The sequence below is a fragment of the Ahaetulla prasina genome, chromosome 3 (genome assembly GCF_028640845.1).
Source record: "Ahaetulla prasina isolate Xishuangbanna chromosome 3, ASM2864084v1, whole genome shotgun sequence".
Classification (NCBI taxonomy): Eukaryota; Metazoa; Chordata; class Lepidosauria; order Squamata; family Colubridae; genus Ahaetulla; species Ahaetulla prasina.
The window spans coordinates 229,466,708-229,494,578 of record NC_080541.1 but is presented as its reverse complement, the minus strand read 5'-3'; the positions used below and the strand labels follow the sequence as shown (position 1 = coordinate 229,494,578).

General features: G+C 46.8%; 1 protein-coding gene across 1 annotated transcript in view; it reads right to left on the bottom strand.

Moving 5' to 3' along the window:
* The window catches only part of EFCAB8 (EF-hand calcium binding domain 8), a 45,295-nt gene extending 20,526 nt beyond the window's left edge, over window positions 1-24,769 (bottom strand). Inside the window, exons 1-13 of the mRNA XM_058176723.1 lie at window positions 24,690-24,769; window positions 23,806-23,918; window positions 23,100-23,173; window positions 20,299-20,429; window positions 17,662-17,729; window positions 16,411-16,559; window positions 14,876-15,013; window positions 12,077-12,172; window positions 10,272-10,499; window positions 7,742-7,812; window positions 6,378-6,585; window positions 4,717-4,944; window positions 365-502 (exon numbers count right to left, since the gene is read on the bottom strand). Of these exons, the coding sequence (XP_058032706.1) occupies window positions 365-502; window positions 4,717-4,944; window positions 6,378-6,585; window positions 7,742-7,812; window positions 10,272-10,499; window positions 12,077-12,172; window positions 14,876-15,013; window positions 16,411-16,559; window positions 17,662-17,729; window positions 20,299-20,429; window positions 23,100-23,173; window positions 23,806-23,918; window positions 24,690-24,700 (1,653 nt within the window). The 5' untranslated portion in view covers window positions 24,701-24,769. The remainder of the gene's footprint in view (window positions 1-364; window positions 503-4,716; window positions 4,945-6,377; window positions 6,586-7,741; window positions 7,813-10,271; window positions 10,500-12,076; window positions 12,173-14,875; window positions 15,014-16,410; window positions 16,560-17,661; window positions 17,730-20,298; window positions 20,430-23,099; window positions 23,174-23,805; window positions 23,919-24,689) is intronic.
* Window positions 24,770-27,871: the final 3,102 nt, after the last annotated feature.

Genomic DNA, 27,871 nt, shown 5'->3' with positions numbered 1-27,871 from the left:
GGGCTTTATAGAGTAATATTAATACCTCCCTTGATCTTGATTGAATATCTCTGTTAATGCAGTTTAGGATTGCATTGGTTTTTTTGGCTGCCGCTGCACACTGTTAGCTCTCATATTTAACTGGTTGTCCACTAAGACTCCAAGGTCCCTCTCACAATTACTGCTATTAAGCCTGATTTCACCCAGCCTATACTATATGTGTATTGTGTATATGTGTATACATGCTTCCAAACCATTGGTTGAAAACAAAGGTCTCACACAGCATCCCACACAAACCCATCACCTCCCCTTCTTCAAATCCATTGCTTTTCTCGGCCTCCACATCTGCCCTATGGATTGAAGAGACCCTAATTTGAAACCTGACCTTCTCCACGGATCGTTGGGTCGCCTTGATCTCTTCTTGCCATGACAGGCTCCCCCTCCTCATGAAGGAGCTCTCCACCATGGCTGGGGGATGAATGATGTTGCTACTCTTCATTTTGTCCTTGGAGCTCCAAGCTGCCTGTCAAGACATGAGATTCAAGGTTTATGGAGATTCTCCGCCACCCGGATCCTGGTTGTCCCAAAGGTGCTTTTTCAAGAGGCAACTGGACTTTGTGTTTCCTTGAAGACGTTTTGCTTCTCATCCAAGAAGCTTCTTCAGTTCTGACTGAATGGTGGAGGATGGAAGTGTTGTGACTCGTCCTCCTTCCTCTCCTCAGTAGGGCCCCTCCCGTCTCCAACCGGGCGTGTTATCAGACTCCGAATCTGATAATGAAGATAAATGGCCTGTCATGACTCCAGCCCCCGGCCCTGGCCCCATGCCCAGAGACGATTCCAGGAGTGAAAGGAGTAGCCCAATAAATCTCACTCATACAGCGTGTGTTCCTTTGGCTCAGCCGTCAGAGCAGGAAGCCAGCCAGGTATTGGAATTGCTCGGGCCTACTCCTTCTGACCCCTCCCTTTCCCAGACAGCAGATCCAGCTGAAGACAATTCAAAGTGGGAGGATCCTCGCTTCCGGAGATCTGAGAGGCGACACCAGCAGAAGGAAGGGAGGGGCAGGCCTGGATAAATGCTGAGTCATGGAGCCACACCCCACAGCCTATATAAAGGACCTGCTTTTGGCATTCCAACCTTGAGTCAAGCAAAGTCTTATCGAGTTTGCTGATACCGGACCCTATCGCTGAAGTCACAACTTGGACTCCTTCCTGCCCTGATAAACCTCGAAGGAACTTGGCAAGCTGCAGAGGCTGCGTTGCCAAGTTTGTTATGGACTTCCTTGACTCGTTTGTCGGAGTGGGGGGTGGACACGACAGGAAGGATTTATATTCCTTGCAGTCATCTGGTCATTAGTATTCTTTCTGAGAGTCATTGAGGCCACTTGGGGGTTTATCTGTATCCTGTATCCAAGTGGCCTCAATGATGCTTAGAGAGAGAGTGCTAAAGACCAGCGGACTGCAAAGAATACGCCTCCTCCCTCCTCCCTCATTGCGTCGGCAGATAACCGCCCAGCCGCCCTGTTTCGGGTGACTCGTTCCCTCCTTCACCAGGGGGAGCGGGATGACACATTGCAGGGACGTGCTGAGGAGTTTAACGGTTATCTATACGATAAAATCGTTCAGCTTCGGGACGGTCTGGACCAAAATTGCAGTGACTCAGGGGAGGCGTCCGAGGGTGGTCTTGGTGATATTTTATGGGATGAGTTTGACCCTGTGGCTCCCGAGGACATGGACAGGTTGTTGGGTAGGTTGAATGCCACCACATGTTTACTGGACCCGTGCCCCTCCTGGTTGGTGCTGGCCACCCAGGAGGTGACACGAGGCTGGCTCAGGCAATTACAGTGCTTCCTTGGTGGAGGAGTCTTCGCGGCCGCCTTGAAAGAGGCGGTGGTGAGACCCCTCCTCAAGAAGCCTGCCTTGGACCCGGCTGTTTTAAGCAACTATCGTCCGGTCTCCAACCTTCGCTTTACGGCGAAGGTTGTAGAGAGTATGGTGGCATATCAGTTTCCCTTACACCTGGATGAAACTGTCTATCTAGACCCGTTCCAGTCCGGTGTCCGGCCGGTTACAGCACTGAGACGGCTTTGGTCGCGTTGGTGGATGATCTCTGGAGGGCCATAGGGGTTGTTCCTCTGCCCTGGTCCTATTAGACCTCTCAGCGGCTTTTGATACCATCGACCATGGTATCCTGCTGCGCCGGTTGGAGGGATTGGGAGTGGGAGGCACCGTTTATCGGTGGTTCTCCTCCTATCTCTCCGATCGGTCGCAGACGGTGTTGACGGGGGGGCAGAGGTCGGCTCCGAGGCACCTCACTTGTGGGGTGCCGCAGGGGTCGATTCTCTCGCCCCTCTTGTTCAACATCTATATGAAGCCGCTGGGTGAGATCATCAGTGGCTTCGGTGTGAGGTACCAGCTGTGCGCTGATGACACCCAGCTGTACTTTTCACACGGGCCACCCCAATGAAGCTATCGAAGTGCTGTCCCGGTGTCTGGAAGCCGTCCGGGTCTGGATGGGGAGAAACAGGCTCAGGCTCAATCCCTCCAAGACAGAGTGGCTGTGGATGCCGGCATCCCGGTACAGTCAGCTGCAGCCGCGGCTGACTGTTGGGGGCGAGTCATTGGCCCCAATGGAGAGGGTGCGCAACTTGGGCGTCCTCCTGGATGGACGGCTGTCCTTTGGAGATCATTTGGCGGCCGTCTCCAGGAGAGCTTTTTACCAGGTTCGCCTGGGGCGCCAGTTCGCCTTTCTGAACAGGGATGCCCTATGCACGGTCACTCACGCCCTCGTGACGTCTCGCCTAGATTACTGCAATGCTCTCTACATGGGGCTCCCCTTGAAGGGCATCCGGAGACTGCAGTTAGTCCAGAATGCGGCTGCGCGGGTGATAGAAGGAGCCCCTCGTGGCTCCCGGGTGACACCTATCCTGCGCAGACTGCACTGGCTACCTGTGGCCTTCCGGGTGCGCTTCAAGGTGTTGGTGATCACCTTTAAAGCGCTCCATGGCATAGGGCCGGGCTATTTACGGGACCGCCTTCTGCTACCGAATACCTCTCACCGACCCGTGCGCTCTCACAGAGAGGGACTCCTCAGGGTGCCGTCAGCTAGGCAGTGTCGTCTGGCGACACCCAGGGGAAGGGCCTTCTCTGCGGGGGCTCCCGCCCTCTGGAACGAGCTCCCCCCAGGACTTCGCCAACTCTTGGACCTTAGAACCTTCCGTCGTGAACTTAAAACACACTTATTCAGGTGCGCAGGACTGGATTAGATTTTTTAGCTTTTAAATTTTAAATTTTAAATTTTATACTGATTTTAATTGGTTTTATTATTTTTAGTTCAATTGGCCGGCTAAATATTTCATTTTAAAATTATTTTAAATTCATTGTCTATCTATGTATTTTAATATGGCTGTACACCGCCCTGAGTCCTTCGGGAGAAGGGTGGTCTAGAAATTTGATTAATAAATAAATAAATGATTAATAAAAATATAAATCCTTCCATTCCCCTCCAGCCAGTCAGACCTGAAGAAGCTTCTTGGATGAGAAGGAAAAAGTTTTCAGGGGGGAAAAAACCCAGAAAATCCAGTTGCCTTTGTGAGGATCCCAGGTCAGACGGAGTATCATACCCCTCGCCTCCCCTTCTTCAAAGGCCACAAATTGCTCTTCTCTGCCTCCACCTCTACTCTGTGGATTGAAGCGACCATAATTTAAAATATCCTTTGCAACCTGCTTGGTGATTAGTAATTCTATTCTATTTTATAATCTGTTCTGTTCTGTCCTATTCTATTCTAATCCACTGTTCTGTTCTGTAATCTATTCTATTTTATTCTGTAATCTATTGTTTTGTATTCTATTCTGTTTTGTAATCTATTCTATTCTGTATTTTTTTCTTTTCTATTCTGCTCTAATCTATTCTGTTGTTCTGTTCTATAATCTATTCCACTTTATTCCGTAATCTATTCTGTTTTGTAATCTATTCTATTCTATTCTGTTGTGTTCTGTTGTGTTCTGTTTTATTCTATTCTGTTGTTCTGTTCTGTTCTGTTCTATAATCTATTCTACTTTACTCTGTAATCTCTTGTTCTGTATTCTATTCTATTTTGTAATCTGCTGTTCCATTCTCCTACTCTGTTCTGTTCTGTTTTATTCTGTTCTGTTGTTCTGTTCTGTTCTATAGTTTATTCTACTTTATTCTGTAATCTAGTGTTCTGCATTCTATTCTATTTTGTAATCTGCTGTTCCATTCTCTATTCTGTTCTGTTTTATTCTATTCTGTTGTTCTGTTCTATAATTTATTCTACTTTATTCTGTAATCTATTCCATTTTGTAAATCTATTCTGCTGTTCTGTTCTCCTATTCTATTCTGTTCTGTTCTATTCTATCGTTCTGTTCTCTAGCCTAGCCTAGTCTGTAAGGATTGTGTTTGGAAAAACAATCCCTGTCCAATTTAGGCAGAAGAGAAGAACAGTCTCTGCTTTAGGGTTCATTCATCGCTCAATATATTACACACACCCAAACTGTGGGAGAAGTTTCAGCCCCATGTTCCCAGGAAGGAGAAACCACAAACCCACCCACAACGGAACAACGTGAGACAAGCCGAACACAATACCAGGAGTCGCCCCAAGAGCTCTCTACGGGTCTCCTGGTTTTAAACGTCAGCCAGCAGCCCTGGAAGGCTCAAGTCCACATCCTGCCCCCCCCCCTCCATCTCCATCTCCATCGATCTTCCAGGTCCATCCATACCTGGGGCTTGGCGGTCTGGCTTCCAAGTACAGCTGAAGAGGGACGCTTGGGGGGCCCAGAAGGTGCGACAAGGGTTTTCGCGCTGGTGGGCCGCACAGGGTGGGCAGATATGGAGGTGCTCTGTAACCTTGGGTAGGCCCAGTACTTCTTCTCATTCTCACTCGGCTGGGTCTCCATCTTCTTGACCTCAGCGCTCTGGGGAGGGGGCTCTGCACTCATGGCGAACTCCTAAGTTGAGAAACGAGACTGTTTCATTTCCGAGACCGATAAAAGCTCCAGGAAAGATATTTGATGCAACAGCCTTCTTCCTATTGGACATTCAGACGTTATTTATTGCGGGTAGTCCTTGGGTTACGACCGTTCGCTCATTGTTACGACGGCCCTGAACAAAGGAGACTTACGACCAGGCTGAGCATTGCAGCCTCCCTACAGTAAGGTGGCTGCTGTTTGGAATCTTCTAATCTTTTATTTTAACTTTTAACCTACAAGGCTTAACCTTGCTCATAATTCTATTTTTAACTGTGCGTTTATTTGTGCCTTTATATTGCTTTATTATATAGCACAAAGTTGCTTAAGGGAGATGGAGAAAGAAAGAAAGAAAGAAAGAAAGAAAGAAAGAAAGAAAGAAAGAAAGAAAGAAAGAAAGAAAGAAAGAAAGAAAGAAAGAAAGGAAGGAAGGAAGGAAGGAAGGAAGGAAGGAAGGAAGGAAGGAAGGAAGGAAGGAAGAAAGAAAGAAAGAAGAAAAGAAGAAAGGAAAGAAGGAAGGAAGGAAGGAAGGAAGGAAGGAAGGAAGGAAGGAAAAGAAAGAAAGAAAGAATGAACGAAAGAAAGAAAGAAAGAAAGAGGAAGGAAGGAAGGAAGGAAAAGAAAGAAAGAAAGAAAGAAAGAAAGAAAGAAAGAAAGAAGAGGAGGGAGGAGGAAAAGAAAGAAGGAAAGAGAGAGAGAGAGAGAAAAGAAGGAAGGAAGGAAAAGAAAGAAAGAAAGAATGAACGAAAGAAAGAAAGAAAGAGGAAGGAAGGAAGGAAGGAAGGAAGGAAGGAAAAGAAAGAAAGAAAGAAAGAAAGAAAGAAAGAAAGAAAGAAAGAAAGAAAGAAAGAAAGAAGAGGGAGGGAGGGAGGGAGGAAAAGAAAGAAAGAGAGAGAGAGAGAGAGAGAAAAGAAGGAAGGAAGGAAGGAAGGAAGGAAGGAAGGAAAAGAAAGAAAGAAAGAAAGAAAGAAAGAAAGAAAGGGAGAGAGAGAGAGAGAGAGAGAGGAGCATCAAGGACCCAATAAATGTCCTCTCCCTCCTTCTCCACAAATCCCACCCTCTTCAAGCATTGATGATGTTATCTAGTTGGGTCATGAAATGTCCGCAAGAAAATCATCAAGCTCAGAGTCCACCAAGAACCCACAGTCTCCTCCTCCTCCTCCTGCACTACGCTACCTCCACTCCCCTCCAGCACTGATGACGTTCTCTAGTTGGGTCATGAAGTGCCTGAATGAAAACTACCCGGTTCCGAGAGCACCAGAGACCCGACAATTCAATCCCGAACGAAAAATATTCCGTCCTCTTGGCTTCCACGGTGTTCTGGAGGAAGGGGGTCCCTTGAGGTAGCCATGGAAGTCCAGCTCTTGGGCAGGACCCCCTCCTCCCCACCCACCATGGAAACCCTCTGCACCTACCCGTTTGGGAGCGAGCGCCAGAGGACTCTCGGAGGCGTTGAAGCGGCAGAAGGCTTGCCCAGAGTTGACGTACCAGAGGACAATGTCTCCGTTGCTGGAGGAGGTGACCAGAAGCTTATTGGCGTACCCATCCATGGAGAGGATGTCCTCCGCGTGGTAGGACTTCCAGCGCTTGCACTCAATCACGTTGTTCTCGTCTTTGGAGTCTCTGCCCAGGAGGAAAGGACCAGGGGAAGGACCAGGCATCGCTCCACCTCCCGCCAAGAGAAGGACAGAAGAGCCACCCAACCCAACCATTCTTCTCAGTTTCTCCCCTCCCCACAGTCTCCGTCTTTCTACTACTCCTCCTCTCCACAAATCCCCTTCCCTTCTAGCCCTGCTGATGTTCCCTAGTTGGGTCATGGAACATCTGCCAGAAAACCATCAAGCTCAGAGAATACCAGAGATCTCATAGTCCTCCTCCTCCTCCACCTCCACTTCCACCTCCTCCTTTTCTACCTCCTCCTCTTCCTCTTCCTCCTCCTCCTCTTCCTCCTCTCTAAAACCCCCTTCCCTTCTAGCCGTGATGATATTCCCTAGTTGGGTTATGGAACATCTGCAAGAAAACCATCAAGCTCAGAGGGTACCAGGGACCTCATAGTCCTCCTCCTCCTCCTCCTCATTCTCCTCCACTTCCACCTCCTCCTCTTCTCTAAAACCCTACTCCCTTCTAGTCCTGATGATGTTTTCTAGTTGGGTTATGGAACATCTGCCAGAAAACCACCAAGCTCAGAGATTACCAGGGAACCTACAGTCCTACTACTACTACTACTACTCCACAATCCCCACTCCCATCTAACACTGATGATGTTCCATAGTTGGGTCATGAAACTTCTACAAGAAAACAACCAAGCTCAGAGAGCACCAAGGACCCCACAGTCCTCCTCCTCCTCCCTACAAACCCCACTCCCTTTTAGTACTGATGATGCTACGTAGTTGGGTCATGGAACATCTGCAAGAAAACCACCAAGCTCAGAGAACAACTCTGGGAAATATCTGTAACTCCACTCTCAGTTCCAAATATTGTCTTCTGTTGGTCTTTCCTGGTTCAGAGAAAGCCATCTCGAGGGTTCAGAGAACCGGCCCTTCTCAGTTCTTCTCAGGAAGCCTGAAACCCACTAAAGCAAGTTCTACATCTTATGGTGGCCCCCCGCTGGGCAACTTCTTCCCACCTTGTTCCTGGAGTACTTGACCTCAGGAGCTCTGGGTGAAAAAGCAGAGGCCGTATCACCCAACCCAACCCAACCGCTCTTCTCTTCCTCACTGTTCCTCACTCCCTCCCCATCTGAAAAGAGAAAAGTTCACCCAACTTGGTGTTGACTTACCGATACCACGTCACTCTCTTGGTCCAATCTGTGATAAAAATCCTGTGGTTCATGTAAAAGATGCAGTTGGTCTATTGGAAAGAGATGAAAAGAGGAGGAGGAGGAAGGAGGGTAGGAAGCTATCTCCATGGGCCATCCATCAATGAATCAGAATCCAACCCTCTGCTCCAGCAGGAGACCCTATACTGTTTCATCCAGTCCCTTCTTAAAAAGGAGATCAACTTATTTTCAAAAGCCCCTGAAGGCAGGACAAGAAGCAACGGATGGAAACTAATCAAGGAGAGAAGCAACCTGGAATTCAGGAGAAATTTCCTAATGGTGAGAACAATTAACCAGTGGAACTGTTTGCCACTAGAAGTCGTGGGTGCTTCAACACTGGAGGTTTTTAAGAAGAGACTGAACAGCCATGTGTCCAGAAGACGAAATCACAAAACTGTGTCTCATTTATTTTGGCCACATCTTGCAGGAAAATTGACTGGAGAAAGAAATTACAGTTGGAAGAGGTAAATGGAAACATGTTTTCCAGGAGGCAACTGGACTTTCTTGTTTTTTCTTTGAAGACATTTCACTTCCCATCCAAGAAGCTTCTTCAGGTCTGACTGGATGTGGGGAATAGAAGGATTTCTACTCCTTGCAGACAGCTGGTTGTTTGTATCTTTTTAGAGAGTCATTGAGGCCACTTGGAGGTTAGTCTATATCCTCAGGGTCACCTGAGTGGTGCAAATGGATGTGGAGCCTTCTTCAAATCTGCACATGTCTCACTGCATTGTATTGTGTACCCCAAGGATAAAACACCCAGGCACAAACTGAGCAACATGGTATAGGCAATACAATGCAGTGACCCATGTGCAGATCTGTACATTGGGGAAACAAAACAACCACTTCACAAATGCATGGCACAACATAGAAGAAAAAACCCATCAGGACTAGATTCAGCAGTCCATCTGCATTTAAAAGGCAAAGGCCCCTCTTTTGAAGACAGCAAAGTCCACATTTTGGAGAGAGAGGACCACTGGCTTGAAAGAGGGGTCAAAGAGGCCATCTGTCAGAGTTCCAAGTAATAGATCCATCGCAAGCAAAAACTCCGAGGCAGTTAGATTCCTCAAAAAATTGTTTTATTTATGGTAAAAGAGCAACCCTGAATATATCTTAATATACTTTTTTTAGGATGATGAATGATTAAAATGAAAGTTAAAGGATCATATGTATGATTAATGATGAATAAGAGACTGTACAATTAAATATGTTTATGAGAAACAAAAAAAAAGAATTGTTTTATCGGAAATATCATATTGGCACATATTGTGACCCAGGCCCAAGTAGGTAGTCGGAAACTCAGTCCGTGAAAAAAAACAAAAAACTATTCGAACAGCTGAGAATTACTTCATTCCCAGCGTCATTCAATTCAAATTAAAGCAAATTCCTCCCAACACAAATTCCTCAGTCCTATCACAAACCTTGGTGCAATTAGGCAAACTGCCAAAGGCCTTTCTTGGCAAACGTTCAGAAGTCACAAAAATAAATGCAAGACGTAGACGAAGCAGAAGATGAAGCTACCAATGTTGTTTTCCAGCAAAGCTCAAATGCCTTTGCTGGTCTGTTTTAAGCCTTATGGGAGGGGCCAATCATCTCTTGGCCTTACTCCCAAGTTGTCCTTTTTGCTTGAGCTGCTCTTGCCTTCTGGAAGCTTTTCTCATGAGTGCATTAGGAAAAAGGCTCCTCCTGTTCCTCTGCCCCACCAGTATCAGCCTCTGGAGGCTCTGGAGTCCTCACCTCACTCCCCGATGGCCCTGGCCCTACCTCTGCCTCATCACTCTCCGACTCCGTTGCCAGCTCCGCAGCCTGCTGGCGGACCACATCTGGTGAAAACTGACACTGAAGGGTCCCGTGGTTTTCACCTAATTAAAAGTGAAAGTTTTGCCCCCAATTCCAAACCATCAGTCACATGGCCCAATCAAGGCAGTGTCCGCTGGTCAGGTGACATCACTCCTCCTTCCTCCGGCCAGGTGTGAGAATGTCCTTGGTTCCCAAGAGAAAGCATTTTGTTTTGACGACGCAGCCCCAACTCTCTCTAATCCCCCCTCCCTATCCCTCAGCTCCCAGTGTGGCAGCACTGAAGCTCCCAGATGGCTTCAGCCAGGCCAGCTTCAGGGTTGACACCATCTATGTCAAAACTGACATAGCCTTCCCTCAACAGATACGACGTCATCTATCTCCAGTCTACAACATGGTCCTTTCAGCAGTTCGAAGAAGGCTCCACCACTCATTTGTACCACTCAGGTGACCCCGAGGACACAGATAAACCTCCAGGTGGCCTCAATGACTCTCAGAAAGGATGCAAATGACCAGCTGTCTGCAAGGAGTAGAAATACTTCCCTTCTCCACCACCCAGTCAGAGCTGAAGAAGCTTCATGGATGAAAAAGCTAAACGTCTTCAAAGAAAAAAACCAGAAAGCCCAGTTGCCTCTTGGAAAAAAAGCACTTTTGGGACCTTGGTTCATACTAGACCAACCTTGGTCCTTCCACCCACCTCAGTCTTCTCCTCAAAGGGAATCTCCATCAGGCAAGCCCCGTTGTTGAAGTTCCACAGTTTGATCATCCCGTTTTTCAGAGCGGTGATGAGTCGCCGTTCTGGCGGATCAAAGATCATGGCGGTCATCTCCAGGGCTTGGTCTGAGGTGGTGGTAAACTCCATAATCTTCTGTCCTGTCATGACATCCCAAACAGTGACCATCCCGTTGTAATAGCCGCTGACTGCCTGTAGGGGGAAATATCCCAGAATCAGTTGGGTTAGCTGACCCTGGATCAGTTGGGGTTGGATTAGAACAGGGGTCTCCAACCTTGGTCCCTGTAAGACTTGTGGACTTTAACTCCCAGAGTCCCTCAGCCAGCTTTGCTGGCTGAGGGACTCTGGGAGTTGAAGTCCACAAGTCTTAAAGGGACCAGCTTTGCTGGCTGAGGGACTCTGGGAGTTGAAGTCCATAAGTCTTAAACTAGGGACCAGCTTTGCTGGCTGAGGGACTCTGGGAGTTGAAGTCCACAAGTCTTAAAGGGACCAGCTTTGCTGGCTGAGGGACTCTGGGAGTTGAAGTCCACAAGTCTTAAACTAGGGACCAGCTTTGCTGGCTGAGGGACTCTGGGAGTTGAAGTCCACAAGTCTTAAAGGGACCAAGGTTGGAGACCCCTGGACTAGATGATCTCCAAGGTCCCTTCTGATTCTGTTGTTGATGGAGATTCTCCATTATCCAAGTCATGGTCGTCCCAAAGGTGTGTTTTTTTTCCAAGAGACAACTGGACTTTCTGGTTTTTCTTTGAACATGTTTCGCTTCTCATCCAAGAAGCTTCTTCAGTTCTGACTGAACTGTGGAGGAATCCTTCCCTTCCCCACCATCCAGTCAGAGCTGAAGAAGCTTCTTGGATGAGAAGTGAAATGTCTTCAAAGAAAATGCTTCAACACTGGAAAAATTTAAGAAAATGTTGGTTAACCATTTGTCTGAAATGGTGTAGGGTTTGCTGCCTGGACAGGGGGGTTGGAGTAGAAGACCTCCAAGGTCCCTTCCAACTCTGTTGTTGTTGTTGTTGTTGTTGTTGGTCCCTTCCAAGTCTATTGTTGTTGTTGTTGTTGTTGTTGTTGTTATTAAAACCAGAAAGTCCAGTTGCCTCTTGAAAAAGCACCAATTCTATTATTCTCTTCCGGTGTAAAACGTGAAGCCACTCTTGTTACACTACTCCACGTTTACATACTTTTTTAGAATAGAATAGAATAGAATAGAATAGAATAGAATAGAATAGAATAGAATAGAATAGAATAGAATAGAATTTTTTATTGGCCAAGTGTGATTGGACACACAAGGAATTTGTCTTGGTGCATCTGCTCTCAGTGTACATAAAAGAAAAGATACCTTCATCAAGGTACATGAAACAACCCAGCTGTCTGAGGTAACTTACAAAATGGCAGACAGCCCCTTGAATATTGGAATACTGCTATCATGTAGTCCTTCTTTGCGTTAAACTAGACATACCCAATTCCTGCGACCGTTTTTCATATGTTTTCTCCTCCAGTCCCTGAATCATTTTGTTGCTCTTCTCCGCCCTCTTTCTCGAGTCTCAACATTTTAATTTGGAAAATGTTTTGCTTTTCATCCAAGAACCGAAGAAGCTCCTTGGATGAGAAGCAAAACGTTTTGAAAGAAGAAAACCAAGAAAAAAAACCCCAAGAAGGTGTAAAAAGCACCTTTGGGAGTTCCCTTCAAGTTCTTTGATTCCGCATTTCAAAATCTCCTTGGCTTGAAAAAGCAGCTGGATACAACAATCCACCCAGGTCAGAATTGTCACCTGTTTGAAGATCTTATTGTAGAGGGCACAGCACAGCAGAGGTTCTTGGGTCTTCAGTTCCACCTCGGTGAATTCAGCGCCAAAGAATAACCCAATCTGGAGTAAAATGGGACCAAGTGTCAGGCTGAAGCCCAAAGACAGCGAGACCCAATCGAGTCAGGGGGATGGACTAGAAGACCTCCAAGGTCCCTTCCAATGCTATTATTTTGTGTTCTATGTTCTCTGAGTGAAATTCTTCGTTAGTCGGCATCAAATGGATGGAATCTTGCCGGACTAAACCTTCCAACCTGCAATATACATCCTGAGAAATTATAGAGTGTGGCTACCTCTGAGCTTTGTGGTTTTCTTGCAGACATTTCATGACCCAACTAGGTAACATCATCAGTGCTAGTAGAAGGGAGTGGGGATTGCAGAGAGGAGGAGGAGGAGGAGGGGGAGGAGGAGGAGGAGGAGGAGGAGGAGGAGGAGGAGGAGGAGGAGGAGGAGGAGGAGGAGGAGGAGAACTATGGGGTCCTTGGTGCTATCAGAGCTTGGTTGTCTCCTTGCAGACATCTCATGACCCAAGTAGATAACATCATCAGTGCTAAAAGGGAGTGGGGATTGTGAAGAGGAGGAGGAGGAGGAGGAGGAGGAGGGGGAGGCCTGTGGGATCCTTGGTGCTCTCTGAACTTGGTTGTTTCCCTGCAGACATTTCATGACCCAAGTAGGTAACATCATCAGTGCTAGTCAGGGGTGAAATGGTACCAGATCGGACCGGATCGGGTGAGTAGGTAGCGGAGTTTGGTTCTGGTTCGCCGATCCGGTAGCAGTCGCTGGCTGGCCATGCCCCTAAACCACTCCACAGCCCGCAGTCCAGCCTTCGCAAGCTGGACACCGGAACACCGGGAAGGCAGCTTGCCACCTGCTCGCCCTTGGGTCAGGGGCTGGGGCCCATTCCCCGAGGCCCCGAAGCCGCTGCCTGCCCCAACCGGGTCAGTGAATGCACCATTCCCCGACTCCGGCCTTTCCCCGGAGCCACCGCCCGTTCTTCCTTCGCCCACTTGCTGCCCGCTTGCCGCCTGTTCCCCCTTCACCTTTGGTCAGGGCCCAGGAATACCTCATTCCCCTGAGACCCCGGAGCAACCCCCTGCTCACCACCTGCCTCAACCGGGTCGGGGAATGCACCATTCCCCGACACCAGCCTTGTCCCAGAGCCGCCACCCGCTTTTTCTTCGCCACGCTACTTTCTTCCAGCGGCTGGCTGCCAGGAAAGGCAAGCGTCCAAAAGTTCCTGGAGTCCCTCTCCTTGAATATGCCACCGCCATTGCTGCTTGTTCCATGCACCGGCTGCGCTAGCACACACCGTTTATTTCATTTATTTATCAGCGGCAGGTTGAGTGTGCGCTTGTGCAGCCAGCGCATGAAACAAGGCGGCATATTCAAGGAGAGCAACTCCGGTAACTTTTGGACGCTTGCCTTTCCTGGCAGCCAGCCGCTGGAAGAAAGTAAGTATATGCCGCGTGGCGAAGGAAGAGCGGGCGGCGGCTCCGGAGAAAGGCTGGTGTCGGGGAATGGTGCATTCCCCGACCCGGTTGAGGAAGCGGCGAGCAGGGGGTGACTGCCCCGGCCCCTGACCAAAGGCGAAGGGCAAGCAGGCAGCGAGCGGGCGGTGAGTGGGCGGCAGCTCCGGAGAAAGGCCGGAGTTGGGGAATGGTGCATTCCCCGACCCCGCTGAGGCAGGTGGCGGCTCCGGGGCCTAGGTAAAGGGAGAACAGGTGGCGAGGGAAAGGGAAAAGGCAGAATAGAAATTATTTTTTTTCCCTACTGGGTTCTGTGGGCGTGGCTTGGTGGGGGGGGTTGTGACTGAGTGGGCATGGCTGTGAGTGACATTGAGTTGGCCACGCCCACTCAGTCACAGGACACACCCACCCATCGAGCCACACCCACAGGACAGGTAGCAAAAAATTTTAGATTTCACCCCTGGTGCTAGTAGAAGGGAGTGGGGATTGCAGAGAGGAGGAGGAGGGGGGAACTGTTGGGTTCTTGGTGCTCTCTGAACTTGGTTGTTTCTTTGCAGACACTTCATGACCCAACTAGGTAACAGCATCAGTGCTAGTAGAAGGGAGTGGGGATTGCAGAGAGGAGGAGGAGGAGGAGAACTGTGGGGTCCTTGGTGCTCTCTGAACTTGGTTGTTTCCTTGCAGACATTTCGTAACCCAAGTATTTTATTTATTTTTATATTTTATGTTTTATTTTATTTTTTATTTTATATTATATTATTTTATTATTATTTATTTTATTATTTTTATTTTTAATTATTATTTTATTATTATTACATTTATATTTTATTATTTTAATTTATTATTTTTATATTTATATTTTTATATTTTTATATTATTATTATTATTATTATTATTATTATTATTATTATTATTATTATTATTATTATTATATTTTATTATTTATCCCCGACCTCTGGACCTTCAAATGCGAGCTCAAGACCTTTTTATTCCACCGCGCGGGGCTGGCCTAACGAAATTTTAATGGGGGTTTTTCACGTTGGTTTACGATAGTTTTAACTTATTTGGCCAATTTTAGAATCAGTTTTTTAATTTTGTTTTTAATTTTTGTTTATGTCTATGTTGTTTTTATTCTGGCTGTTAACCGCCCTGAGTCCTTCAAGAGAAGGGCGGTATAGAAATCAAATAAATAAATAAATAAATAAATAGTAAGGAGTGGCATTCGCTCTCAATTTGTAGACTTGCCCAATGAGCGCCCAGGGAAACAAGCCAACGTTCACCCCGCCTAGCCAGCCCTGACCTTGTAAGTGGCACAGATCAAGATATTCTGATGCCGATGATAGTAGACGGAGGAAATGGGGCAGTTGCCCAACGGGACGTTCCGGCCATGAATCGACTGCAGGCAGAAGTGATCCAGCAGATCCCAGACGCGGATATTCTGGAGAGGGAAGAAGAGAAGATCTCAAAGGAAAGCAGATCCCGTCCTCAAGCCAGGATCACCAGCCAAAAATCCAGTAGAGGGAGTCGTCGACTTACGTTTCATTTAGTGAACATTCACTGAAAAAAAGTGACCTAGGAGCATTTTGCACACTTACGGCAGTAGTGGCATCCCCATGGTCACCTGATCAAAAATCAGACACGTGGCAGCCGACTCATACTTATGATGGTTGCTGTATCCTGGGGTCACGGGGATCCCCTTTTGCAGCTTTCTGACAAGCCAAGATTCACTTAACAACCGTATTATCAATTTAACAACTGCAGTGATTCATTTAACAACCGTGGCAAAGGAAGGTTGTAACACGGGGCAAAATTCACTTAAGAGCAGTCTCTCGCTTAGCAGCAGAATTTGGGTCTCAACTGTGGTCGTACGTCGAGGATTTCTTGTGGGCATTGTTGATACTCAGTGTGATCGCCAGATTTGAAGTTAGTTTTTTGAGATAGAAGAGTGAAACGGTCATAAATCGAGGACTGCTCAATATACAATCATAATGGGGTCCAGATTTTCTGTTGTAAGTCAGGCCAGTCATAAAGCAAGTCATCTCATGAGCAGACCTGATTTCATGACCATTTTTACCACGGTCACTAAGTGAATCCAGTCTCCCTGGTTGACGTTATTTGTCACTAATCATAGTGATTGGCAGGTGCCCAAATTGTGATTCTGGGACTAGGAGATTCCTGTGATGGTTGTAAATGCGAGGACAGGCCGTAAATCTCTTTCCCCAAGCCCATCCTAACTGTTCTGTCCCCCTCCTCAGTCCGGGAGACACGAGCGATGACTTAATTAGCTGGCAACTATCAGCTCTGGCAGCAGAATAGTGAGCGCCTGCCAAGTGTCTCTGTTATCTCCCTCGACGCCGATGAGTCACCCAGGAACAAACTTCAGCTCTTAGTTAATCAGTTGATTTGCCTGCTACGAAGAGGCACAGCAGCTCTTGCTGCTTTTATATCCTGTGGGGTGTGGCTCCATGACTCAGCACTTCCTAAGCCTGCCCACCCCTGCTTCTGTTGTTCCCGCCTCTCCTGCCTACGAAACCTAGGGTCCAGCCAGGCCTGATTGCCATCAGCTGGGTCTGGAGGCATGGCCTGGGGGGGGAAGAGTCAGGGGACGGAGGCCTCGTTATCTCCTCCACCTGGCCTGCCTCTGGCTCCTGGAGCTGAGCCAGGGAAGCCGGTGCTCCCCAGGTAAGTCCTGACGGCCCTTCCCCCTCACTTTCCAAGTCACTTTCTGGCAGGAGGCCCGGCTCAGGGGGCGCAGACACAACACTAACTTTGAACCATTGTTAAACGAAACACCGTTAAGTCGGGGACTATCTTTGTAAGCTCTCTCTGCCTCACCTTGTCTTTTGAGATGCTGACAATGGTTTTCTTCTGCCCGTTGATCATGATGTGAGTGACAGCTGTCAAGTGGCCCTTCAGCTGAGTGATGGGACTGTTGGTCACGTATGGATTCCAGATTCGGATCAGGGGATCATAGCCCCCCGTCACTGGCAAGAAAAGAGCAAAATAAACCATGGTTTAAAACCTCGGTTCTTCTGAAATGCCGATACACAAAGGATAGACTTCTATCCCATAGAATCAGATTGTCACTTCCAGAAGCCTCAGCTCAAGAGAAGCACAGCGTTGGAAGGGCCCTTGGAGGTCTTCTAGTCCAGCCCCCTGTTCAAGCAGGAGACCCTTATTACGGAATAACAAGAGCTGGAAGGGGCCTTGGAGGTCCTCTAGTCCAGGGGTCTCCAACCTTGAGGTTAAACCTTATCAACTTTAAGACTTGTGGATTTCAACTCCTATTTAACCTCCCTGGGTGGGAGGGGTTGGACTAGATGACCTACAAGGTCCCTTCCAATTCTGTTAAACTGAAAAATTGAATTGTTTAATTATCCTCACTGTCAGGAAGTTTCTCCTTAGTTCTAGATTGCTTCTCTCCTCAATTAGTTTCCACCCATTGCTTCTTCTCCTTCCTTCAGGTGCTTTGGAGCAGGGGTCTCCAACCTTGTCAACTTTAAGACTTGTGGACTTCAACTTCCACAGTTCCTCAGCCAGCAAAACTGGCTGAGGAACTCTGGGAGTTCAAGTCCACAAGTCTTAAAGTTGACAAGGTTGGAGACCCCTGTTCTAGTCCAACCCTCTGCTAAAGCAGAAGACCCTTACGGAATTACAGAGTAACAGAATGGCACAGGGAATAATCAGAATGATGAAAAAGATGCATATGACTCTAAAAGAAGAACTCAACTTTAACCTCAACTTTAAGACTTGTGAACTTCAACTCCCAGCTGGCTGGGGAATTCTGAGAGCTGAAGTCCACAAGTCTTAAAGTTGCCAAGGTTGGAGACCCCCTGCTTTGGAGAATAGCTTGACTCCCTCTTCTCTGGGGCAGATCCTGAGATATCGGAAGACTCCTATCATGTCATTCCCTAGTCCTTCTTTTCATTAAACTCAACATACCCAATTCCAGCAACCCTTCTTCATACATTTTAGCCTCCGGCCTTTTAATCACCTTTTGTTTGATTAGAAGAACACCCAAATGCACCCATTAAAAGGCGCACCAGGTGAGCCTTTTAAAGCGGGTGGTGGTTGAGGAACACCTACCTACGATGTTCATTTCGGCTGAGTAGTCAAAGCACAGGATCCCCTTCCGCAGGACAATCAAAGCCGACCTGGGCAAACAGGAAGAAGCCTTGATTTAATTCAATTTCTTTAGTGGCATCTCAGGGATTTTAAATTGCGATAAACCACCCAGGTATTTATTTGGTTCCAAGTATTGTATCTGTAGAACAAGATGATTGGGAAACTTTGAGTTATGTGTAAAGTAATAAAAGGAGGAAAGGAGGAATGGAAGGGAGGAAAGAGGGAGGGAGGGAGGGAGGGAGGGAGGGAGGAAGGAAGGAAGGAAGGAAGGAAGGAAGGAAGGAAGGAAGGAAGGAAGGAAGGAGAGATGAGAGGGAGAGATGTAGAGAGGAAGGAAGAGAGGAAGGGAAAGGAGAGAGATGAGAGAAGGAAGAAGGGAGGTAGCAATGAAGAAAGCAAAGGAGAAAGGAAGGAGACACAATGATTAGGAAAGGAGGAGGAGGTAGAAGAAAGGAGGGAGGGAGGAGGGAGGAGAGATGGGAGGGAGGAAGGAAGAGAGGGAGGAGGAAAGAGAGATGAAAGAGAGAAGGAAGGAAGGAGGAGGAAAGAGAAAGGAGGGAGGAAGGAAAGAGATGAGAAGGAAGAAGGGAGGTAGCAATGAAGAAAGCAAAGGAGAAAGGAAGGAGACACAATGATTAGGAAAGGAGGAGGAGGTAGAAGAAGGAGGGAGGGAGGGAGGAGAGATGGGAGGGAGGAAGGAAGAGAGGGAGGGAGGAAAGAGAGATGAAAGAGAGAAGGAAGGAAGGAGGGAGGGAAAGAGAAAGGAGGGAGGAAGGAAAGAGATGAGAGAAGGAAGGAAGGAAGGAAGGAAGGAAGGAAGGAAGGAAGGAAGGAAGGAAGGACGGAAGAAGAGATGGGAGGGAGGAAAGAGAGATGAAAGAGAGAAGGAAGGAGGGAGGGAGGGAGGGAAACAAAGGATGGAGAGAGGAAAGAGATGAGAGAAGGAAAGAGGGAAGGAGGGAGGGAAGGAAAGAAAGATTCTATTATTCCATGTTCCTTGTTCTAATTATACAGTAAGCAACACTGCCACCTGCTGCCCAATGTCCCATATTGCAATGGGATTCTTGCATTGTAATATAACTTTTAATCTAAATGTATGAACTTGGCAACGCTGTAAAGGATCCGGGGAGATACGATCTTAGGAGGAAAAAGGTCTGCTACTTGTGTTGTCAATTACTGCCCCGCCCCCACTTCCAGCAGAAGACATGGATGCTGTCTTCCGAAACCGAATTGCAGATCTTTCAAAGATGCCTGAAACTGCAGGTTGAAGGATTTAAATTACCCTGGACTGACATCTGCTGGAAGACAAACCTAGCCAAGCGTAGCCTGTTCAGGAAATGGCTCATTGTGGTGCTGATGACTTTCTCCATCAAGAGTGGAAGAATACAGAGTGTTGGAAGGGACCTCGGAGGTCTTCTAGTCCAACCCCCTGCTCAAGCAGGAGACCCTGTACTATTCCAGACAAGTAGCTGTCCAACCTCTTCTTAAAGCCTCCGGTGATGCAGTACCTACAACTTCTGGAGGCAAGCAGTTCCACTGGTTAATTGTCCTCACTGATAGGAAGTTTCTCCTTAGTTCTAAGTTGCTTCTCTCCTTGATCAGTTTCTACCCGTTGCTTCTTGTTCTACCCTCAGGTGCTTTGGAGAATAGTTTGACTCCCTCTTCTTTGTGGCAGCTCCTGAGATATTGGAACACTGCTATCATGTCTCCCCTAGTCCTTCTTTTCATTAGACTAGACATACCCAGTTCCTGCAACCATTCTTCATATGTTTTAGCCTCCAGTCCCCTCATCATCTTTGTTGCTCTTCTCTGCACTCTTTCTAGAGTCTCAACATCTTTTTTATATCGTGGCGACCAAAACTGGATGCAATATTCCAAGTGTGGCCTTAGCAAGGCATTATAAAGTGGCACTAACACTTCACGTGATCTTGATTCTATCCCTCTGTTTATGCAGCCCAGAACTGTGTTGGCTTTTTTGGCAGCTGCTGAACACGGCTGGCTCATATTTAAATGGTTGTCCACTAGGACTCCAACATCCCTCTCACAGCTCTGCTTTGTGAGCCAAAGATAATTTTTTTAGAATAGAATAGAATAGAATTTTTTATTGGCCAAGTGTGATTGGACACACAAGGAATTTGTCTTGGTGCATAGGCTCTCAGTGTACATAAAAGAAGATACCTTCATCAAGGTACAACATTTACAACACAATTGATGGTCAATATATCAATATAAATCATAAGGATTGCCAGCAACAAAGTTACAGTCATACAGTCATAAGTGGAAAGAGATGGGTGATGGGAACTATGAGAAGATTAATAGTAGGGCAGATTCAGTAAATAGTTTGACAGTGTTGAGGGAATTATTTGTTTAGCAGAGTGATGGCCTTCGGGGGGAAACTGTCCTTGTGTCTAGTTGTTCTGGTGTGCAATGAAAGTTTCTTTCAACGTATTAATAACAAGGGAAAAAAGTCAAGGAAGCAGTCAGTCCACTAAAGAGAGAAGATGGCAAGGAAATAACAGGCACTAGGGACAAAGCAGAGCGGCTTCACTCGTTCTTTGCATCAGTCTTCACGCAAAAAGAAATTATAGCCTCTCTTACTGGATTTTTCCGATGTTATGCAGGGGTAGCGAGGTCAACGCCATGGCAGACTTCTCAGCCGGTGTGCAGGAAGCAACCAAGTTGAGCTGAGGAATGTACATCACCTGTTGACACCAGTCTCCGTGCACAGCCTGCAGAAGTTGGGGAGGGGGAGAAGAGGGGAGGGGGAGTCAACTTTGCACCAGCAATGTCTAGGCTAGGGGATGACAATTTACTGGGACCGTGGGGGTCAGTGGTGGGATTCAATTTTTTTTTACTACCGGTTCTGTGGGTGTGGTTTGGTGGGGATCATGATTGAGTGGGTGTGGCCAACTCAACACAGCAGGCAGGCAGGGGCGAGGCCAGCCAGAGGTTGTATTTGCCAGTTTGGCAAACCAGTTAAAATTTCCACTACTGGTTCATCCAAACCAGCTAAATACCACTCTGCATGGGGTCCTTGGTGCTCTCTGAGCTTGGTTGTGTGCTGGCAGATGTTTCATGACCCAACTAGGGAACATCTGTGGTGCTGGAAGGGAATGGGATGTGTGATTTTGCCATCTTGTCAGTTTTCCAGGTTTTTGAAGTATCACCAATACCTGTGAAATTCTTTTATGGGGGACAAAACTGCTCTAGAATAAATTGACGAAATGGAAGCAACACCCCAAATCCAGCTGTCAAACTACAAGATTTAATCCGGGCTGGATAGTGTGACAATTCAGTGAATATTTAACAGGACCCAACAATGTATACAGTAGTCTGTTGTGATAGCATCATAGAATTCTAGAGCTAGAAGGGACCTTGGAGGTTTTCTAGTCCAACCCCATGCCCAAGGCAGGAGACCTTAATCCATCCCAGTAAATTGAAAGAGCCAGCATGGTCATACTCCACTCCGTATCAGAGATGCAGCTGTAGAGGTGGTGAACAGTATTAAGTATCTGGGGGGTGCAGATAACCAACAATCTGAACTGTCTCTCTACACATCATCCTTAGCGAAGCATGCAAACCAACATCTGCATTTCCTGAATTGGATTAAGAGAGCACATCTTTCTCCTTCCGTCCTGGCCACTTTTTACAGAGGCACGACTGAGAGCATTTTAACCAACTGCATCCCTGTTTGGTTTGGTGGTAGCAGCAGCGCCACAGATAGAAAGTCCCTACAGAGAGTGGTGAGGACAATGGAGAGGATTAAACGAAGCTCGCTGTTATTCAGAATGCTGCTTATAAACGCTATGTTCTTAGAGTTCAAAGCTTTGTTAGAGGCCCCATACATCCACTTTACAGTCTCTTTCTGTTGCTCCCCTCTGGGAGGAGGTTTCAAAGTATTTCTAGCAGGACTACTAGATTCTGAAACAGCTTTGTTCCCTAGGCCATCCGTCTAGTAAACTTGCAAGATTCATTTTTCTCACCATGTACATGTATACATCCGAACAAGACTGTTGTTTCTCTGTGTCATATAATATATGTGGGTATATGCATAATTTTGTATTTATTTATTCATTTATTGTCATGGTTATATAATGTATATTGGAGGTGGTGACCCTTTGAGAGCTGTATGCAATGAAATTTCATTTTAATGTATGCCGATTAGTGTGCATTCAAAGTGACAATAAAGCTATTCTATTCTTTATTCTCTATTTTATTTTTCTGCTCCGTTCTATTCCATCTATTTTATTCTACAAAGGTGAAGGTTCCCCTCGCACATACGTGCTAGTCGCTCCTGACTCTAGGGGGCGGTGCTCATCTCCGTTTCAAAGCCGAAGAGCCAGCGCTGCCCGAAGACGTCTCCGTGGTCATGTGGCCGGCATGACTCAACGCCAAAGGCGCACGGAACACTGTTACCTTCCCACCAAAGGTGGTCCCTATTTTTCTACTTGCATTTTTTACATGCTTTCGAACTGCTAGGTTGGCAGAAGCTGGGACAAGTAATGGGAGCTCACCCCGTTACACGGCCGCACTAGGGATTCGAACCACTGAACTGCTGACCTTTCGATCGACAAGCTCAGTGTCTTACCCACTAAGCCACCACATCCCTTTTCTATTCTATTCTATTCTATTTCTATTCTATTTCTATTCTAATTCTATTCTAATTCTATTTTTATTCTATTCTATTCTATTCTATTTCTACTCCACTCCATTCCATTCTATTAAATGGCCGTCCAATCTCTTCTGAAAAACTTCCAGTGATGGAACACCCATAACTTTTGAAGGCAAGTCTTTTCACTGATTCATTGCAAACCATACAAAAATGAAAAGCAGATAGTTGTAAACTAATCCACCTCATTGTCACCTGCACAACCAAGAAATGGGTCTCTGCACACACCTGAACTGACCCCCATAAAAGCCCAGAAGGATTAGGGCCACCTGAACTCTGGAAGGAAAATACTTTGCAAAGTTCTTAACAGAATTTGGCCATTACGGCGTGAACATCATGTTAAGAAGAGACATCTTAAGGCCTCCAAAGACTGGTTGATGCTGGATTACCACTTCCTAGCAATTTAATAAAGAAAATGGTGGGTTTTGAGAGCAACCATACCCATCCTAACTCCAGACTGGACCAGGAGAAAGGGGGGAAAGAGAAGGAGAGAAAAAGGGAGAAACAGAGAGAGGGAGAAAGAGAGGGAGGAAGGGAGAGAAAGAGAAAGAAAGAGAGAGAAAATGATGAGAGAGAGAAAGAGAGAGGGAAAGAGAGAAAGAGAAGGGGAGAAAGAGAGAAAAGGGGAGGGAGAGACAGAAAGAGAAAGAGAGAGAGAGAGAGAATGACAGGAGAGATAGAAAGACAGAGAGGGAGGAAGAGAGAGAGAAAGAAAGAGAGAAGGACTTACCGATACGGTGAAATTCCGGTACAGCAGAGTCTTCCCCTTCATCAGAAGATGGACGGGCACTCTGCCTAAGCCCCCTGCGAGGACGAAATCCAAGGAATCGCTGGTGAGCCAGTAGATCCCATTTTCTCCCGCTCCAAATAGTGCAGCATTGGCTAGTTCAGCCACCCTGGGAGCTGATCCCAGAGTACCAAATACAGGTAGTCCTCGGCTTACGACCACCATGGAGCCCAACATTTCCCATCGTTAAGCGAAACACTTGTTAAGTGAATTTTGCCCCATTCCACGACCTTTCTTGCCACTGTTGTTAAGTGAATCACTGAGAGAATCTGGCTTCCCCCCATGGACTTCGCTGGTCAGAAGGTCACAAAAGGGGATCAAGTGACCCCAAGACTCCGTGACTGTCATAAATACGAGTCAGTTGCCAAGCATCGGAATTTTGATCACAGGACCCTGGGGATGTTGCATCAGTCATAAGTGTGAGGAATGGTCCTGTCACTTTTTTTTCGGGGGGGGGGGTTGTAACTTTGAACGGTCACTAAATGAACCGTTGTAAGTCGAGGACTACCTGTAAAAGTAGCATTAGTCTTGGTGTGGAGTTAGTTTTCCGGTCCACCTTGCTAGCCAAGGAGGAAACACACACACACACACACACCCGACCCGGTTCCCAGCTTCCGCTCCCTCCCTGCTGCCAACCGGCGTCTCTCACCTATGTAGCCACGGACGTTGAAGAGACCATTGGTGACCACATCTGTGGAGGTGAAAATCAGGACGTTGCCCTTCAAGTCGCCAACGCAGAAAACCCCTTTGCACCCATCTGTCCTAGTTCAAAAAGGAAGGAAGGAGTAGAAAGATTTTGCTATGGGCACCGAGCCTGGCAAGGCATGGTGGAGACGGGCTGCTCATTGGCAACCTGCAGAAGGACCTTGGTGGCCTCCAAGCTTGGACATTTCCTTGAAGATGTTTCACTACCAAACTATTATCATCAGAGCTAGTAAGGAAGGAATAGGGGGAGGGGGGGAGGGGGAGGAGGAAGACTGTGAGGTCCTTGGCGCTCTCTGAGCTTGGTTGCTTTCTTGCAGATGTTTCATGAATGACCCAACTAGATAATATCATCAGTGCGAGAAGGCAGGGGAGTTTGAGGAGAGGAGGAGGAGGAGGAGGAGGAGGAGGAGGAGGAGGAGGAGGAGGAGGAGGAGGAGGAGGAGGAGGAGGAAAACGTGAGCTCTCTCTGCTTGGATGATTTCATGCAGATATTTTCAGATATTCATCAGTGGAAGATCTTCAACCACAACTGTGGGGTCAAGGAGTTGAAAAGGGACCTCAGAGAACATCTAGTCCAGGCTACAAAGAATGCTTTGGCTTGTCAGTGTGGGTGAGACCAACCCCCCCCTCCCCCAGCCCACCAATTCCTACCAACGCTGAAAGGGCAAGAAGCCAGGGTAGAGAAGCAGAAAGCCAACAAGCAGGAATTTTTTGTGGCTCTCGGTGGTTCTTCAGCAAGGGCTCCTCTCAGTCCACAGATGCCCCCAGTGAGAGGAGATGGGCCAGCCGGGCCTTCCAACGCCACACCCCCCCCCCCATAGGACCTACCAGTAGTCCATGGCGGTGGCACATCCGTCCAGATCGACCAAGGAAAACAGACGGTCACATTTGCTGCCTCCAATGTCAAAGAACTCTGGGTAAAAAGAGAGAAGGCAGCTGTGGCAACCTCACACTTGTGAACAGAACACACCTAAGAAAGGGATGGATGGATGGGTGGATGGATGGATGGATGGATGAGGAAGTGAGTGAGGGAGGATTGATTTAATGTAGAAAGAGGAAAAATACTGAGAAGGAAAGAAGGAAGGAAGGAAGGAAGGAAGGAAGGAAGGAAGGAAGGAAGGAAGGAAGGAAGGAAGGAAGGAAGGAAGGAAGGAAGGAAGGAAGGAAGGAAGGAAGGTTTTAATGTAGAAAGAAGGAAAATACTGAGAAGGGAAAGAGAGAAGGAAGGAAGGAAGGAAGGAAGGAAGGAAGGAAGGAAGGAAGGAAGGAAGGAAGGACGGAAGATTTTAATGTAGAAAGAAGGAAAATATTGAGAAGGAAGGAAGGAAGGAAGGAAGGAAGGAAGGAAGGAAGGAAGGAAGGACGGAAGATTTTAATGTAGAAAGAAGGAAAATACTGAGAAGGAAGGAAGGAAGGAAGGAAGGAAGGAAGGAAGGAAGGAAGGAAGGAAGGAAGGAAGGAAGGAAGGAAGGAAGGAAGGAAGGAAGGAAGGAAGGAGAGGCAATGGGTGGAAACCCCTCAGTGTGAGATCCTATCTAAAACTAAGGAAAAATTTCATAACAGTGAGAACAGTTAATCAGCAAAATGACTTTCCTCCAGAAATCATGGATGAAAACTGGAGGTTTTCAAAAGTAGACAACCCGGATGATACAAAGTCTTCTGCCTTGGGCAGGGGGTTGGACTAGAAGACCTCCAAGGTCCCTTCCAGCCTCAGCTTTCTGATTTCTGATGGCAGACGTAACCCATCCGCCCCACAAGGTGGAGGCGGGAGCTGCATTCCTCTTCTCTGGAATTAGCAATTAAAAGAAAAAAGAATTTCTCACTTCCCCTTGACTCCCCTGACTCGGGAAATGGGTCTTAAGAGGCTACCTCCCCCTCCCCCTCCTCCTCCCCCTATGATCCCCCCCAGCCCTCCCACTGGGACAGGGGTCTCCAACCTTGGTCCCTTTAAGACTTGTGGACTTCAAGTCCCAGAGTTCCTCAGCCAGCTTTGCTGGCTGAGGGACTCTGGGAGTTGAAGTCCACAAGTTGGAGGTTGGAGACCCCTGCACTGGGAGAAAGTCTTTTGCTTGGGGGTCAATATTTCCCCCTTCCTTAATGGGGGGAAGCCACCCATAAAAGGCCCCCAGCAGGATATGAGAAATTTAAAATTGTAAAATTGCAACACGCAAGAAACTTGGGATACAATACAATGCTTGAACATTTACACCGAATCAGAAACTGAAAGAAAACATTTATAACGTTGATGTATCCTTGGGCCTTGACGCCTGAACAACGGTCAAAAATGAATAAAAGTTTTCCCAAAGGAATGTAATTTTTGGGTGGGAAAGCAAAGAAATATTTGGACTCCGACTCGCGTTGCAGTGCAGAAGCTTCTTATGGCAAACATAAAATTGAGAAATTGAATTTTTTTCCCCATAGGGCCACAGATTGTCTTTGACTTACAATTCCTTTCGTGACCATCTAAAGTTAACGATGGCGCTGGGAAAAAAATGACTCGTGACCATTTTTCACACTTAAGACAGTGGCCATATTCCCGTGGTCACCTGATCAAAATTCAGACGCTTGGTTAGATACACACAGTCATGCATGGTTAGAGAAATTGATAAAGCAATGCATAGATTTAAAGCCAGAAACATTTCTGTTAGGTATATGACAAAGGGAATGTATATTTAATACTACATGTTTTGACGGCAGCGAAAATTGTATTTGCGCAATACTGGAAAAATGAGGAAACGCCTACAGATGAAAATATAATTTCAAAAATGCTACATTGTGCAGAAACAGATAGGTTAACATTAAAGAATAAAGGACAAAGAAGACACAGAATATTTTCTAATTTGGGATTATGGTTAGATAATAAAGGTAGTAATTAGAAGTTGGAAGAACCTTATTATACACAAGTAAAGAATATTATTAGAATAGAATAGAATTTAGAATAGAATTTTTTTTTATTGGCCAAGTGTGATTGGACACACAAGGAATTTGTCTTGGTGCATATGCTCTCAGTGTACATAAAAGAAAAGATACCTTCATCAAGAATCATAAGGGACAACACAAATAAGCAATCATATATATATATATAGAATATAGAATAGAATAGAATAGAATAGAATAGAATTTAGAATAGAATTTTTTTTTATTGGCCAAGTGTGATTGGACACACAAGGAATTTGTCTTGGTGCATATGCTCTCAGTGTACATAAAAGAAAAGATACCTTCATCAAGAATCATAAGGGACAACACAAATAAGCAATCATATATATATATATAGAATATAGAATATAGAATAGAATAGAATAGAATAGAATAGAATAGAATAGAATAGAATAGAATAGAATAGAATTTTTATTGTCCAAGTGTGATTGGACACACAAGGAATTTGTCTTGGTGCATATGCTCTCAGTGTACATATGTAAAAGAAAAGATACCTTCATCAAGAGCTTCATCAAGAGCTTTTTACCAGGTTCGCCTGGTCCGCCAATTGTGCCCCTTTCTGGACCGGGATGCCGTATGCACGGTCACTCATGCTCTCGTCACTTCTTGCCTGGACGATTGCAATGCTCTCTACATGGGGCTACCCCTGAAGTGCACTCGGAGACTCCAGTTAGTCCAGAATGCAGCTGCGCGGGTGATTGAGGGAGCATCACGTTGCTCCCGGGTAACACCACTCCTGCGCAGTCTGCCGTGGCTGCCTGTGGTCTTTCGGGTGCACTTCAAGGTGCTGGTTACCACCTTTAAAGCGCTCCATGGCTTAGGACCCGGGTACTTACGGGACCGCCTGCTGTTACCTCATGCCTCCCACCGACCCGTACGCTCTCACAGAGAGGGACTTCTCAGGGTGCCGTCCGCCAGACAATGTCGGCTGGCGGCCCCCAGGGGAAGAGCCTTCTCTGTGGGGGCTCCTACTCTCTGGAATGAACTTCCCCCCGGTTTACGCCAATTACCCGACCTTCGGACCTTTCGCCGGGAATTGAAAACCTATCTATTTATCCAAGCGGGACTGGCCT